This window comes from Trematomus bernacchii, unplaced genomic scaffold (assembly GCF_902827165.1).
Source record: "Trematomus bernacchii unplaced genomic scaffold, fTreBer1.1, whole genome shotgun sequence".
In the NCBI taxonomy this organism is placed as follows: domain Eukaryota; kingdom Metazoa; phylum Chordata; class Actinopteri; order Perciformes; family Nototheniidae; genus Trematomus; species Trematomus bernacchii.
In genome coordinates this window covers 3488448-3506714 of record NW_022987524.1, presented here as the reverse complement: position 1 = coordinate 3506714, position 18267 = coordinate 3488448, and the positions used below count along the sequence as shown (strand labels likewise).

At 38.6% G+C, this 18267-nt stretch overlaps 1 protein-coding gene across 1 annotated transcript in view; it reads left to right on the top strand.

Annotated features, from left to right (window-relative positions):
- tox (thymocyte selection-associated high mobility group box) overlaps nucleotides 1-18267 on the top strand; it is a 77802-nt gene that overhangs the window by 39820 nt on the left and 19715 nt on the right. Inside the window, exon 5 of the mRNA XM_034118909.1 lies at nucleotides 12840-13124. Within this exon, the coding sequence (XP_033974800.1) occupies nucleotides 12840-13124 (285 nt within the window). The remainder of the gene's footprint in view (nucleotides 1-12839; nucleotides 13125-18267) is intronic.

Genomic DNA, 18267 nt, shown 5'->3' with positions numbered 1-18267 from the left:
AACTGGGGATATGTATCAGCTGCTTGTGTGACAGTCAGACAGTGAATACTTTAGAGCCGTGTGAGCTAACCCGGAGCTAACGGGAGAATAAACTCCCGTGGAAGAGCAGCCAGCACTGCAGCGGTCGGTAAATGCCGCTGAAACACATTAATAAACAATGAACCACGGCACTCTGGAGAAAAGTATAAGGTTGGAGAAGTCGTTATTTAATTTAATCTGGCTTCGTATGATTAAAAGCAACACGATCATCGACCCGACGCAGTCCCCCATTGTTGTTGTAGTGAGCTCCGTTGGGGAGAAAATCAGCGACGTAAACTGTGACGTCATGACGCAGCAGCGGCAGCACCAGTCGGGCTCTGAGCGGTGTGAACAGAGCGGGAGCTGAACCGAAGAACCGGTTCTGAACCAGAAAAGCTCTAGCACGGAGCTAGAACGGGAAAAGCCTTGGTGTGAAAGGGGTATAAGTGAGGTAAATAGCATATTAAAGAAATACTTTAATATGCTATTTACCTCACTTAGTTTTACATAAATTACAAATCCAAAATGTTACTCAAGTACTTTTTACTTGTAACAGAGTTTTCATACACTCTGGTACTTTTACTTTTACCAAGATCTGAGTTCTTCCACCTCTGCTCAGATATGATTTTACCCAACCTCTGATTGACTCTGTTCTACCTGCAGGTTGGCAAAAGGTTCCACAGTAACATTAACTCATTTTACCAGTGTTATCCATTATTTTATTGGCTAAAATTAGCTCCACATACCTCATTGGTTGGAGCCGGCAGCCCTTGTACTGGGCTCAGTCTGGGTGCGGCCGACCCGGCTTAAAATGTGCCCTGTGGTCCCTTACGTATGTCACCCCCTCTTTCTCAACCTTTTAACACTTAAACTGTATAATAAACACTAAACTGGCCAAAAATAGTTTTTAAAATGTGTGTGTGGGAATATTTCCGTTGCCCCAACTTCTCCAACACAGCTTCTCTCCATCTGATCGCTTTACATCAGTTTCACAAATCAAATTCAACTTGACTTATTATTGATATTTTACACCAATCAACTCAACTAGAGCCTTATTTATATCACCAAGGTCAAGCAAACAATGAAAGGAGATGAAAAGCCTACATGTGGTATTTCAAGGGTTCAGATAAATATGTGTCAGTGTTTGAGTCCATATGTGTGACTGTGTCTCTGTCCTGTACGTGGGGCAACATGTCCAGTATTGTAGACATGAGCATTACAAAGGTCTGAACGCTTTTGTAAAGGCTAATACAGTGAACCTTTTACAGAAGCCACTGCGCTTCGTGTAGTGAACATTTTACCTGGTCTGAGCAAAGAGGACGCCCAATCACAAATCACAGTTATCACTCACATGAATCCTGCACTGTGCTGCTTTATTATCATATTCCACATACTGCTATGAGGCATCATGTAAAGGGTTGAACACAATGTAGATAATAGACATAAATATGCATACTGCCTGCCGTTTATATTTGTCTCTCTCACACACACAACCACACCCCCTCTATCAGACAGTATTATTTGATGGAGAGAACAATGATGAAATGGAATGACAAACATGTCCATCAGGCATTCATCAAATACACTCTGTACCTTCTGTCAGGGTGTTTGTGTGTGTTTTAATGCAGCACACACTCTTTTTAAAAGGTCTGTTCTTTAGAATAGGGACAAAGGAGGCAGACAGATAGGTATTCAGATGATGTGACCCTCAGCTACTGTATGGGTGCTGTGTAACAGTGACACAAGATAAGAGACACCGCTGGGAGAGCATACAGCATGTACACATCGGCCCAGATTTCTCAAATGACCTTTTTTAACTCAAAACATAAAATTGTAGACGCCAGTAAAAAAGGGGTGTGCGCAGAACTTTAAAAATACCAGCTATTACAATTTGATATTTAGAGAATTAAATACATTATGCTTATAAATATGCCCAGTAAAAATGCACTAGATCAGCGGTTTTCAAAGTGTGAGGTGCGCCTCCCCGGGGGGCGCCAGAGAGCTTCAGGGGAGGCGCAGCGTGAGAAAAAAATAACGAGAATTTCAGCTAGTTAACTTCAGCTAACTTTATGCGAGCGGCGACATGGATCGATTTTTAGTGAAGTTACCTAAAGTGAGAGAGGAGACAGCATCTGGCAGAAAACGTCACTTGCACACTTTTGGCAAAATACCACCCCAGTTGGCAGCTTTGTTTTGAAATAAAAGTTGTGGCTCATCGGACATTTATGAGAGAAAATCCCTAATGTCCGCGTGCAAGTTAATGCAGCACAAGACGCGAGCCTTGTAACCCCTCCCTCCCCTGTCGCGAGCGTGGAAATGTGATTGGCGGCGATTTCATTTGAATGGGACGGCGCAAAGCGAGAAGCATTCGGACCCCAAGCAGACGGAAGGAATTAGGTATTTGCGGTCTACAATGACAGAGAAGAGACTGTGAAGTTTGGCTGTACTCAGCATTGAATCAAAACGCACTAAAGCTGTTGATCTTAATCAGTTTGTGAGGCGTTTTGCTGAACAACATGGTAATCGCCGCATTCAGCTGTTATAGGCATGTCAACTTGATGCTCTGCTCACGGATGAGCATAAAAAACTGTTAAGATGATGACCTTACGTGTGTAAATATATTTTTTTCTTTGTGGGGGTCTGCCCCCAAAAAACAGTTTTAAGTCCTGAGAAAGTCAAATAAGACGGTGTGTAAAACTACACTGCCCAGCCAAAAAAAAGTAACCACTTTGATTTACTAGGCCAGTAGGTAAGGACTTTCCACTGGATAACAATACCCCTGCATTATAGCAACAACAACAACAATAATAATAATAGCAATAATAATTGGGAGGGGGGGCGCGGCTGTTCTTATGTTCTCTGAGGGGAGGCTCACCTTCCCACACTTTGAAAACCCCTGCACTAAATCATCAAATAACCTCTGAAATACATTTTAATATACCTCAATTAAATTACCCTGATCAGATATCGTCACAGTGATATCCCCTGATTTAATCACCAGTCTCCTATAGAAACCGATGTTGACGGTCAGACATTATTCATGTCCATCAGACATATGTGCTTTTTCATGTTGTATGAAACAGTCCTGAACATGGAGTTGTGAGGAGTGTGTAATGTGAACACAACGTATGTGAAAGGACTTAATCCTGAGTACATTAGTCCCTCCAGAAGCTCCCAGTGTACAGGGAACAGCCTATTGTACCCACGTGAATGGAAGTGCAGACAGAGAGAGGGAGAGGAGTAATTTATTCACAACTTGAAGAAATGATGGAGAGAGCAGACGAGGGAGGGAGAGAGAGAGTAATGTATGCAGAGCGCTGAGCTGCAACAGGACGCTGTCTGAGAAACGCTGCTCAACGAGTGCAGCACGGTAACGGCTGGACAGACACACTTAAAACACATCCTAGTAGAGCTGCTGAAACACATGAGTGCTACCTGAGCTGATGGCTCCAGAAATACATTCCCTTTCTACATACTTGATTGAAGAATAGGACTTGATGGGGCCCTATTCTGCTTTTTGGGTTAACCCTCGCCTCTCCTGTAGTGTGTTCTATAGGTTTTAGTGCATGTGAATGGTCTGCAGAGGCTAACATCTCTGTGTTCCCTCCAGAGGCATTAACCCCCCCCTGCCTGAAAGATATTTCATAAAATCATTGCATGCTTATTTGTTCATGCACAATCTGGATATTGACTATTTGAAAAAAAAATGCTGAACTGTAACAACAAAATATGTCTGTAACAAATTCTATAAAGATATATATTTTTTTATTTGTCCTTATCATACTCAATAAAGTATTTGGGCAAAACGGGGTAAAGTACATTTTTGTTGTTGTTTGAGTGCAAGGGGGGCTCATTTCCCATTATGCTCATCTCAAATCCATTTCAAAGGATTTGTTGAAAGAGGAGAAACTGAAGTGAAATGGTGGTTTACCACAGTGGCTGTAAATTACAAATTGAGCATATAAATCACAACTTCATACTAACTCATCACTCTGCTCACAAGTCACACCACTCATAACTGTACAGTGTGTATGGGCCTGAGATGGATTCGAAAAAGAGTGAGAGAGAATAAAGGAGTGAGAGAGATGAAAGAGTAATTGAGGATGAGAGTAGGGCGAGAGAGGGAGAGTTGAAGAGGAGGAGAGGAGGAGAGGGAGAGAGGGAGAGACTGGTGTAGCCAGCCAAGCAGAAGAGGCTGTCAGTGTGTATAAAAGATCTCCTCTGTCAGATTAGTATGAGAGGCTTCTCTGCCTCACTCCTCTCACTCCATTTCCCTCTCCTTATCATTCGTCTCTGCTCCCAGAATAATCATCATATAGGCTACTGGTTTCCTTCTTCCATGTCAGATTAGCCTTGATATATTTTACTCACAGATCAGCCTGGTGTGTTCTTTCAGGCAAAAGGGGCTTGTACATGGGTCAATGACGTATTTTCAACAGGCTCATTTTAAAATACAAAACATCTATTAAAATGTTTCCAACATTAAAATTGTTTTGCGACCATGATTTATCGTAAAAATAAATCATTTCCGTAAAAGAAATGTACAAGCTGAAAGTCATCTTGAGTGTTTAGAAACAAAGTACTTGCATTTATTAGGAGAGTTTGTTAAAAGTCAACTTTTACTTTTGTTCAATAATGTCTCTGTATGATTTAAATATGAAATCAACGCTTTGTAATGTTCTAAAGGACTACAATAACATTTGAAACATTATGCCAAATAAATCATAACACTCATTTTATTAGAGGTATTAGAAGGTGTTTTTATATTACTTTTCCAAACAGCAGTCAAGACTGGTCAGTCTCACCACATGATACTTTGAATAACAGAACAATTATGAATATTCAAATATATTCAATGGTTTTGAAAAGTTAAATAATATTGTTAAAATCATTTTAAAATTACTTTTGACTAAAGACAATACACTTGGGCAGAAAATATAGGTATCACGACATTGAGTGAGGATTTGCTCACGAGGCGTTTTTTATTCTCATTAGTGATAATTAGTGTTCAGACTGTTGTGCATTGTGGGTAATGGTGGTGTGCAGTGTTTCCATCCCTCCATCTTTTATCTCTGACAGTAACGTTCTATGACACTCGGCTCTCTTATAGTCCCCTATGTAATTCTTATTGATTTCCTCCCAGCTGTCACTCTGCTGAGGGCCACATTGCCCATCCAGCCGACTCCATCCCATCATGTCAACACACTTCATGTTCATCAGTGAAGAGTCCGTACAGAAACATAGAAACACAGATCTATGAGTGCTGCTCAATTAATATACATTTTATCAAGATCACAATATGGACTAGTGAAATATCCAAATGTCATTTAAGGCTACATTTGTGAAACCATCATTCTGAATTGTGGTGCTTCAGAGAAGGCCTACTAACGGTGATTTACAGACTTTATAAAAAAGTCATTTTTGTCAACATTCCTTGCAAAAATATCACTTTACAGCTATTTCATATATTTTGATAATGTGAATGTTTTAATAAATGGTCATTCCTTATATTGGGAATCATATCGCAATTCCAATATCAGTTAGAAGCCCTATTCTGCTTTTCTGGGTGTTCCCTCTCCTGTAGTGTGTTCTATAGCAGTGGTTCTCAACTGGTGGGTCGCGGACCCATTTCGAGTGGGTCGCATATATACGAGTGAAAAAATAAATGTGGAAAAAAGTCAAACTTTTATTTTGAAAGCCCGATTTTCTAATGCTGCGCATGCAGTAGGCGTTGGACTCTAAATGCTGGAGAACATCAACGGTTTTGAAAACGTAGTGATCATCTTCTTAATAAAACATCTTTGCTGATGTTTTTTTTAGTCTTCTGGCCAATCAGAATCAAGATAACGGGAGAATAACTTTGCGGTAGAACTACTCTTTATACATCCATGGGTACATATTCAGATAAAAATAAAGACGTAATGAAATACGACCCCCGGTTTGATGATTGACAGGTCAAAGAACAATGGGGGCTATCTACCCTTATCCACAATTTAAAGTAATTCACACAGACTATCTCCTCTTTGCTCTTCTCTCTGTGAGGAGCAGCAAGTTCAGCTGTCAGAACAAAGTGAAAATAAAAAAATGGCATAAACTATTATTAAATATGTCGGGTAGTAATAGATTTATTTACTTTCTTCTCAGAGTGTACCAGAATGCGTATTTATATGTTAGTATTTATAAAAATCTCCTGGGGTAGAATCCAGGAGGGTAACACTTTATATTAAGGTACACAAATTAACCATCAACTAGTTGTTAATTAACATGCATATTAGCAGTATATTGGCTCTTTATTAGTCATTATAAAACACTTATTAATGCCTTATTCTATATGACCATATTCTACAAGTAATAAGCCATTAGTTGAGAGTTTTTCCTCAATAACCCTCTAATTAGTGCTTATTTATTGCAAGCAGTGTTGGGACTAACGCGTTACAAACTAACGCGTTACTGTAACGCAACTACCTTTTGCGGTAACTAATAACGTTACTAGTTACCTATTCCCATTCAGTGACGCCGTTATAGTTACTGTGATTTAAATGGGTGCGTTACTGCGTTACATTATGCGATCCAACTGAACCGAATGTATGCGGATGTAACTTACAGGCGAATACAGTGATGTCCTCTCACAGTACCATGGAAAAGTGAAAGTGACCAGAGAGGAGTGATGATTGGTTAACGCGGGGTAACATTTCAGGGTAAGCCAATCAGAGACAGAGTTGGGCGGGTCTTGCCTTATGGGGAAAATACACAGACACACAAACACTTGCTAAGGCCCAGGCCCCACGGGAACGAAAACGGGTTGTATCCGCATATTTCTCTTGCGTATAGCCCTTTTTGCCACACGACGCCGTAACGGAACGATAGAAACGGACCCTGCAAACGACAACGGGTCCAAAGGTGGATAGATCTGGGAACGGAGCACTCTGGGGGGTCCAACGGCTCCGTGTGGTAGCCTATACGGTCATCATTTTCTGATAATGACGACGCAATAGCCCCGCCTCCCCCCACCTCTGCTGCTCACTCCCGCAAAAGTTCACTGCACACTGAATTCAGATTATTTATCTTTATCTCGATATGGACATAAACGCGAGTGAAGTCTATTCTGACAGGACGGAGACACGCAGCTCCTCCCGCTGTGATGCAGCGGGAGCAAAACACACACTTCAAGTCAGATCATCACCCTTAGCTATTTTAATTACCTCTCAAACTACCTAAACTAGTTATAAATATGTTTATTTTTAGAACTCATTACTGGATCAGCTGCTGCATGAGACAGACACTGACGCTGTCAGAAGAGAGGAAAAAGAGAGGCTCCGTGTATTTTATTATTATATATCATTATATAGAGTCGTTATTCATTTGTTTTAAAGCTCAATAAATAACAAAGAAGACCTTTGACCGACACTTTTATAATTTTGTCCGGAAGATTTGAACTTTAACACACGTTGACCGGCGAAAAACTCTGCCCGGTTCCCTCGGCCCCCACCGCGAAGAATAAACAGAAGTGCAGCCATGACAACCATTCTTCTTCGCTGCTTTTGTGGAGGAAGTTACAGCGCCACGTACAGGCTCGGCATATGTACTGCAGCTTTTCCAGCGGTTGGATCTAAACGGAGCTGTCTCGTGTGGGCAGACACTTTCCGGTTTATATTGCGTGTGGGCGGAAGCTTTTTGGCGATTGCGTTTGCGTTAATCCTATGCGTTTTGCCGTATGCGTTCCTGTGGGGCCGGGGCCTAACACACACACATACACAGCAACGCCCACCACCAGCACACACACACACAATGGCAGATGCAAGTATCAGCGAGAGCAGCAGCTCATTTACAACTTGGAGATATAACCACTATTTTCAATTTGTGGGGATAAAGGACGCAAAAAATATTACGGTCAAATGTAAACTGTGTGCAGGACAGAAAGCATTGTCCACATCGAATAACAGCAATGCCAATCTCCTGAAGCACCTAACTAATGTACATGGGGCTATAAAACTAGTCGCCAAAGACCCCACCGTCTCAACGTCTTACTGTGCCACAGAACAACACAAAAACTTGTATTTTTATTGTTATTATTTTTAAAGTAAAGTAAAGTAACTTGTTACTAGTTACTTTTATAATTTGGTAACTAATAAAGTAACTAGTTACTTTTTTGAGAGCAGTAACTATAACTATTACTAGTTACTTTTTAAAAGTAACTTGCCCAACACTGATTGCAAGTAAGGAAGTTGTTGTACATGAGTTTTGGTCTTAATATGCTCTGCTCAATATGGGCCTAATAAGGCAGTAGTGCCACAAGAATAGTAATTCTCCCATAATAACACTTAACAAATATGAGCTATTCTTAGGTAACAAGACATTAAACTATAAGTGTTAATTAAGTCTAAATAACTCAAAATTAGGTATTTATATCTAAGAACATGTTCCCTATTTTAAAGTGAAGTCTTGTTCATAACCAATAAGCTAGTAGTTTGACTCTAATTAGGTATTTATATCTAAGAATATGTTCCCTATTTTAAAGTGAAGTCTTGTTCATAACCAATATTTAGTAGTTTTACACAATAGGTGTACTGTTCTCTCTATGTGTTATACTGTCTCAGTGTTAACATAGATTAAACAGCCAGCCAAACTCTTTTGAGAGCCAGGGAATGAGCAGCCATGCTCCTTTATTGACTTATTTGCAGTCCACTGACATTAAAATGGAGTGAAACTATAAAAGAAGAAGTTACAAGGCACTTAATGATCTCATTCATGCAAGTGTAACATACACAGATTAACACATAGGACCGCTAAGTGTAAACAAGGTAAATATAGCTAATGCTAGCTGTAAAATAAGCATGTATACAGGCTAGTATGGCTAACGCTAGCATGTATGCTAACGTTTTTTTCAGGTCTCCCTTGAAAAAGAGAGCAATGATCTCAATGGGATACACCTGGATAAATAAAGGTTTGAAATTAAATGAAATTAAATGAACGTTACCATGTATGCTAACGCTAGCGCGAATGCTAACGCATTTTCTCATTGTGTTTAAACATCTCCAAATGTCATCACATAAACACAATACATGTTACTAAACCTTACAGTGTAAGTGTAAGGCTTAAACTTACACTTACAGTCATTGCTTTCTGACGGACTTGACCCTTTTACTCTTCAGGTTGCATAGGGAAAATTAGTAGCAGTCTACTGCCATGCTATTCAGTTCATTTTCTCCTACTTCCTGTACCCGGTTTCCTGTAAAGAATTAAACAAATAAATAAAAACAAGGATAATTGTGTGTTATTGTTGAGTAAATAACAGTGTGTTATTTAGAAAAGAATAACAAATTAGAAGGAAAAAAAGATTTAAAAAATACAGATTTCAGTATTCTGAGGCTCTGCGCCCCATTTCTTTTCCTCATTGACGGCAAAAAAAAGTCAGACATTATACGATTTAAAATTGAAAACAATAATCGTGGCTTGATATTGAGTAAGAACATGTTTTTATGAACCACACAGCTTCCGGTCTTCCAAGACCCGACCGGACAAAAAGACGTGGTGCAGGCACGAAACATACTACCAATAGAAATACATTGCTTTTAAAATTGTTCTGTGTTACACGAAAAAAATGCGAAAATCGTGTTGGTGAACACGAATCAATAGATTAAATTAATTTCGTGACGAACACGAAATGCCGTGAGACTGGGTTGGTTATTTAGACACAATTAACACTTATAGTTTCATGTCTTGTTACATAGGAATAGATCATATTTGTTAAGTGTTATTATGGGAGAATTACTATTCTTGTGGTACTACTGCCTTATTAGGCCCATATTGAGCAGAGCATATTAAGACCAAAACTCATGAACAACAACTTCCTTACTTGCAATAAATAAGCACTAATTAGAGGGTTATTGAGGAAAAACTCAACTAATGGCCTATTACTTGTAGAATACGGTCATGTAGAATAAGGCATTAATAAGTGTTTTATAATGACTAATAAAGAGCCAATATACTGCTAATATGAATGTTAATTAACAACTAGTTGATGGTGAATTTGTGTACCTTAATATAAAGTGTTACCCTGCCTTTTTATTGAATACAAGTCAAGTGTGCCTTTTTTTGTTATACAGTTCAACTTTGATTCGAGAAACTTAATGACCATCATCAGATTAAACTTTCAAGCAAAATAAAATAAATTTCAAAAATAAAAATATAAGTTACAAACAAATCATTTGTGTAATCATGTAAACTTTAAGTATTTTTTCTTTGTTTTAACATAGGTTTTTCTTTGCAGTTCTCTTTGCTTCTTTCTCAATGATCAGACTTTTGCTCTCGCTGCAGCTCTTCTCGTTTGCGCTCCCTCATTTTTTGTTTTCGATTTTGACACAAACGTCCCAGGTGGGCGGGACTTTCAGGGGTGCGTTGGCTACTCAGTTTTTGAGTGACAGCCCACTACACCACAGATCATACAGTGCAACTCATGCAGCAAACTCCGGAGTCCACTCGGCCACGTTAGTGTTGGTGCCTCCTGGGGAGTTTCATGAACATATCGGACTTCTCTTATGGATTGCTGTGCATTAGACTTGTGTTGTGTAGTTTATACTTTATTCCAACTTTAAATATTTTAATACCTGAACACACTGCTGCTGTAAAATAATTTCCCAATTTGGGATTGATAAAGTGTCTGTTTATTTATTTATTTTATAGATAAAAAACACATCTATGTATTTTCAAGCTAAAGGTGATACACAATATAAACTGTATACTATTATTTTTTCAAAGACATGTTACATTTCAAAAGCATATATTGCTATGTTTAGGACATACAATTAAAGACTGCTTTAATTGAACAAATTCTACAATATAAAAGTGGCAGATTTGCTTTATTAAACAGACCAGACCTAGGCTGCATACCAACACAACTAGGAACATGCTCACATCTTACTATGTTGGTCTGAAGAGCTGAAGCATTCATACACAATGGATAAAAACTGTGTTGTCTCATTCTATATCCTGTGAGAAAATGATGCATTTAGCATTACAAACTCAACATACTATTCCTAGCCTGAGGAAGATATGAATAATCAACAGATTTGAATGGAATCTCTAACATGTCTATGTAGAATAAAGACAAAAGAGTGATTATACAAATTACATTTATTGAAATTTGAACCAGAAGATGAAGTCTCAAAGAATGTTTTAAATAAAAGGACATAAAACAAAAAGGTGGATAATAATAAAATCTATTAAATGTATATGTAAAGAAAGACATTTGGTCAAATGAAATGACACTGAGCCAGTGATAACAGCAACACCCAGCGTGGATGAAGATGGTGCAGGTCTTTCTTCATGCTGTCCCCTCCGTGCTGTCCCCTCAGAGGAAGTGGGAAAACAGGATAAGACCTCTGGACACCACGCTGTCTCAATGATCCACACTGTTAATATGAGAAGAAAATAAATGTTTTATGAAATGAAAAATATGAAGTTAACAAATAAAACACAGCTCAGGGGCATCATGGGCGGTAGGTTTTCCTACAAAGTTAACTCAGCCTCCATTGATTTTCACATCAAATTAGCGTGTTGATAAAATAAGCTATCATGGCTTATACTTGCATATCTAAACAGAATCATGAAAGCCTGTTGGTAGAGTCAGGCACACGAGTCCGTTTGAGTGTGTGCTAAGGGTTAGGCTACTTAGCTTGCATTGTTATGGATCTAAAGGTAGCAAAAGCTAACTTTCATAGCACAGCTTTACTTCTCACTTAACTAACACAATAAAGAAACAGACCGTATAGTACAGCACAAACAACACAAATGATCAATACTTACATATATTTTCACTTGTATTATAATAATTGAAATGCTGGTTCTTCTGGGGGTGTTCTATCCACGCTCAGCTACCGCACCGCAGCTGCCTGCACTGTACAATCGCTGGAGGACTGGGCTGTCACTCAAAAACTTAGTAGCCAATGAGGACGCACCCCTGAAAGTCCCGCCCACCTGGGACGTTTGTATCAAAATCTCAAACAAAAAGTGAAGGAGCGCAAAAGAGAGAGCTGCAGCGAGAGCAGAAGTCTGATCATTGAGAAAGAAGAAACAAGAACTGCAAACAAAAACCTATGTTAAAACAAAGAAAAAAGACTTATAGTTTACATGATTACACAAATGATTTGTTTGCAATTTATAGTTTTATTTTTGAAATTTATTTTATTTTGCTTGACTTCTTTTAAACTCATAGTTTTGCTTTATTCTGAGAAGGTGTTGCTTTATCTTTATGATACAAAACTAATCCCATATACTTCACTTTAATTACAATTGTATGCTGATTTTTTGTTGAATAGATTTGAGCGGTTCAAAATTGTGGGTCGCGATTTATTGACGAAGGAAAAAAGTGGGTCCCGAGGCCTGACCATTTGAGAACCACTGTTCTATAGGTTTGTGTGCATGTAAATGGTCTGCAAAGGCTAAAATCCCTGTGTTCCCTCCAGAGGGAGTTTCTCTCACACAACACATTGTACGTGACAGGGGCGGGACATCTCTAAGCGGTTGATCAATCACAATAGCTAACCAATCAGAGCAGACTGGGCTCTGGTTTCAGACAGAGGGTGAAAAGAGGTGCTGCAGCACAGACAGTATGAGAAAAATAAAGAGCTTTTTGAACATTAAAGCATGGAGACACGTCACAGTAGAGACACTACATACTGGTATGAACCTGAAAATGAGCAAAATAGAGCCCCTTTAAAATAGTTGAAATGAGTAATTGTTTCCAAATCTTGCAGTCCTAACGTCTATGGAATAAAAGTGTAGTGTGTCTTTAATCAGACCTCCTCTCTGTCTCCCCTCAGTCTTACTCAGTGGGTGGTTTGGGTGATGATGACTACAACATTCCCCCCATCACTCCCCCCACCCTGCCAGAGCACATGCTGCACCCCCATCTCCCACACGATTCCCGCTCTGGACCATACCACCAAATGGACCCCCCTTCCAGGTCAGCGCCGCACCACCCCTACCAGCTGCAGGGCATGGACCTGCCCGGCATGTCCAGTGGCCAGGATGGAAACGCCCTGCTGAACCAGGATGGGGGCACCTTCAGTCCGGACGGGGGCCCCATGACCAGCACCCTGTCTGTGGTGAGTCCTCACAACACAATGAACCACAGGGAAATAGTCAAATGTACATACATTACTTTTTATTGTGCTATACTACTACACACGTTCAATTTAAGTTTATTAATATAATATCTATTTTTATAATTTTTTCAAAATAATTTCACGAGATACATTCTTTTTACATTTATTCAAAATTAAATTAAAAATAGTAGAATAATGAGTGAAGGGCACAGGAAAGGCAGCCATTGAAAGTCTTTATTTTAGATGTAGCAGTTGTGTAGGTGTCATGTTTTACCCTCGGAAACGTGACCACACTTCCTGTTTCTCACACATCAGCTGAATGAGCCAGAGAAACAGCCTCCATCTAGAGATCAACTCAAATATGATACTCCAGTGTCAGATATGTTAGTTAAGAGGGTGTGTGTAATGATATTTGGTTTGTTGGATTGTACTCATCAGTGTTGGAAGAAGTACTCAGATCCTTTACTTAAGTAAACATTCAAATACTATGGTCTTAAAATACTCCATTAGAAGTAAGAATCCTGATTTCAAAATTGTACTTGAGCAAAAGTAGAAAAGTATTCGCATCAAAATATACTTAAAGTACAACAAGTAAATGTACTCATTCTGCACAATGGCCCATTTCAGAATAATATAAAATACAGAAGTATTATTAGCTAAATGTACTCAAGGTATCAAAAATGTAAGTACTCAATACACAGAACGGTTCACAGTATTATGTTATTGTGTTTATTATATGTGTTTGTTAATGTGGACCAAATGTAGATACCTAACATACTGTACTGTGTATATAAGGAGTACAGTACTGCATTATACCACATCAGCATATCATGTGTTTTCATGTGTACAAAGTAACTGTGAATGTTAAAATAAATGAAGTGCAGTAAAAAGACAATTGACAATATGCGCTTCTTAAATATAGAGGAGTATAAGTATAAAGTTGCATTACATTTAAATACTCAAGTAAAGTATAAATATGTCAAAGATACTTGAGTACTGTAAATGTACCTATTTACATTCCACCACTGATACTAGCATACTGATTGACAACAGAACATGTTAACAGAGAGATTTTTGAAAAGACCTCTGTGAGGATGTGGCTATTGGATCACTGTAAGATGATTGATGATGCTTCACACCAGAGGCATGTGGACTCTATCCTGCTCAGGGGTCCTCTGACTTTACTTATTGGAAGAAGTGTGAGCATATCAGTGTTAAGATTTGAAGTGACAGCCCACTGATGTATTTTAACTTGTCTTTCATATTTTATTCACTTTGACTGTGTGAAACGGGCTTTTGCCTGAGGCGCTGTTATTTGAATCGTGGCAGCGAGTGGATGTGACATTTCCCTCATATTTTAAGTCTTCATTTCCCAGTCAAATGAAAATGTCACTGCCTGTGTCATACAGTAAATAAATTAAAGCTTCACCTCAGACAGAAACTTCTGATCAGAGGGGGGACAGAGCCATATATGTGTCAGGGGTGCTGATTCATATATGTGTCTGCTATTTTATTCAGAATGAAACTTGTCACCTCCCACTCTTGGTCTTTGTCTCCAAAGCCGTAATATATTGACAGTTAAATTAAAGCTGAGGATTTCACAAATATACATTTATACACACTTATATACCCCTGTTCATATGCATACATACACACTTACTTAAAGGTGGGGTAGGTAAGTTTGAGAAACCGGCTCGAGATACACTTGTTGTTATATTCCATGGAATGCTCTTAACATCCCGATAGCAATGAATATCTTAAGTGCTTTGACAATAAATCCATAACAAAATGTCATCTGTGGAAGCCGTAGTACTGTAAAAAGCACGACCAATCATTTTAGCCGGCCCGGCTAAAATAACTGGATGGCCTACCTGCCTGTCAGCCTTCCATCTGTGCACAAACTTATCTCGTGCCCTCATTGGTCATGTGCGCGTTCGTGTGTGTTGGAGAAGGGGCTCTGTAAGGAAGTGGCAGATTTTCTCCGGTTGTGTATTTTCAAATTCTAGCGATCTCGAGCCGGTTTCTCAAACTTACCTACCCTACCTTTAACATATATATATTTATAAATATACATGTGCAGCCTTATATTTAGCTGCTTAGCAAAGCTACAAACAATCAGAATGCACTGGAGAAAAAGAAAGCACGCTCAGTGCTTTAGCCCAATATTTGTAATGATAATAAAAAAAAGAGCATGACATTTTAGTTTTAGTTTTTACATTTTCAAGTGTCTCCATCTCCATATTAAAGCTCCCTACTTTAATTTAAAGTGTCAGTTTGAAGCCTCATGGTGAAGCTCACAGCGCAGTTACATTATAAGACTCTAAACCAGCCCAACACAGACAGTTTTTAATTACACAATCCCTCTGTTTGATAGTGACTAACCTGTGTTAACTGTGTAACCGGGGAGATTATTAAAGTGGCCTGAAGGGAAGCTCTTATTTTCCATCAGTTTGTCTCCGGCCTACCTTTTCTCTGCACCTCGCCTTTATATTCTCATATTAACATTCATTTACTGCCGGTCCATGAATGATGGTCGCCTAGCAACGGTGCCTGGCTCAGCCTAATCGGGGTGGGTGGGGTTGACGTGTGTGTGTGTGTGTGTGTGTGTGTGTGTGTGTGTGTGTGTGTGTGTGTGTGTGTGTGTGTGTGTGTGTGTGTGTGTGTGTGTGTGTGTGTGTGTGTGTGTGTGTGTGTGTGTGTGTGTGTGTGTGTGTGTGTGTGTGTGTGTGTGTGTGTGTGTGTGTGTGTGTGTGTGTGTGTGTGTGTGAGATTCTAGGAAGAGGCAGGACTACTGAGTTGCATTTAATATTGAGACTGCTCTTTTTATTTCTGGCTGCCGTCTGCATGAAGGTTAATGTCTAAAATGAGGAGGTTATAGAATTAATTCTGAGCTCTCAGATGGGATTTTGTTCCCACTTGGTTCAAAGTTATAAACGTTATGTTTATATTTAAACATTGCAAGTGACAGTTCTTATTTATCTGTCATGTACTGATGTAAAGTCATTTAACCTGCCGTTTTGTGACATAAACCTTTTTGCAGAGAGACTTGTGCATGAGCAGTGGTACGGATGAACAAAGACAAATAGTGAACACTACGGAAATGCAAAATGTCTGGATAGAAAATCCAGAGGTTCTGTACATACATTACAGCATGGTTAGGCAATATGACCTTTATTGAGATTTTGACATATCTTTTATACCAAGTCTAGCGGCGACAACGTAAAGAAATCAAACTGGAAATCAAACTGTCGCTGAGGCCCCAGCGAGCGTATCTTACGCAGGAATAATCCAAACCCATTTATTTCCAATAAACAAAGTTCAATGAACAGGTTTCATGCCCTCAGCCTTTCCTATGGAATGTTTTGTTGTTGTGAGTAAACATTTGCTGTTACTGGTGCGCTGATCCCCCCAGCACCTGTCTCCAGTACACATCATCACCGGGAGCCCACCATGGTGAGTGTGGACCCCCTCTCTAGGGTTGTTGGTAGCATTGTCAGTCAGCTTTATGCAAGTATTGAAACATTTACTTTTACAGACATTTGATTAAATTCATTAGCTAGAAACACTTGTGGGAAGTAACTAACTACATTTACTCAAGTACTGTACTTACTTTGAAATATTAATATATTTCCATTAAATTCTACTTTATACTTCTACTCCGCGACATTTAAGAGGCAAATATCATACTTTTTTCTCCACTACATTTCTTTTAACACTCACAATGATCAAAACACATGCTGATGTAGTATAAAGAAGTGCTGTACTTACTAATCTAAAGGGTATTTTAAGTATCTACATGTGGTCCACATGGTGAAAATTACAACAGTAAAATGCTATTATTTACATGTCTAAAAACAGGATAATAATATAACCATAAAAATAAAATACTGTGGAAAGATCAATTCCGCATAATGAGTACTTGTACTTTTGATATTTGAAGTACATTTATCTGATAATACTTATTTAATTTATATTATTCTGAACTTGGTCATTGTGCAGGATGAGTACTTTTTGTACTTTAAATACATTTTGATTGCTGATACTTTTGTATATTTTAGTAGAATTTTGAATTCAGGAGCTTTAATAGTAATTGTACTTTTCCTTAAGGAATGGATCTGAGTACTTCTTGCAACACTGGCTAGCAACAGATATACATGTTTTTGTTTCTTCGGACCTCAGTCATGAACTACAATACACATGCTGAGTTTCTAGACTCAAATCAAGAAACAAATGTATGTGAACATTTTGATATCCTGTCAAGGACCACAACTTTGTGAAGATGTGACATGAGCCAGTCATTACTGTAATTCTCCTTCCACATAATTTCTCAATCCCTCCAAAGGAAATTATTTTCTTCCATTGCTCATGCGCTTAGTTAAAGAAGTGTTTTTAGCTGCTCTGATGTGACAGTGGCACCAGGTGTTGTGTGACCTCTGACCTCCTCTCCTCTCAGCGGGGCAGCTAGTGTTGTTGCTACACAAGCGGCTGAAAACTACAACAGAAATACACATGCGTCCTTTCCATTAGCTCTTACTGCGCATTTTCCATCAGAACATTTTCAAGTCAACCTTTCCTATTTTTCCATGCACCAATCGGACATCCTCAGCCAACAGTGGTTTAATGTAACTAAGTACATTTACTCAAGTACTGTACTTAGGTAAAACATGGAGATACTTGTACTTTACTTGAGTATTTTCACTTTATGCTGCTTTATACTTTAACTCCACTACATTTTGTAGGCAGATGTTGTACTTTATACTATGTATATTTAACATATTTAGTTACTAGTTACTTTGCAGATTTCAGGTTATTACATTGTTAATACAAAATTCAACACACATTATATTATAATATTATAAGTCATTCAAATAAACTCCATCTTTAACAATTGCATCATTAAAGTGATGTATACATAAACGCAACAATATTTTACATACAATAATTTTAAATATTTGGTACTTACAATGGCTATTTTGCATGACAAGTACTTTTTGGAATTATTTTTGGAAGTATACCAATACATTTTTACTTTTACTTAAGTACAATTCTGAATGCTTTTACTTGTACCAGAGTATTTTTACACTGTACTATTACTACTTTTAAGTTAATACTTAGAGTACTTCTTCAACCTCTGTCAGCCAGG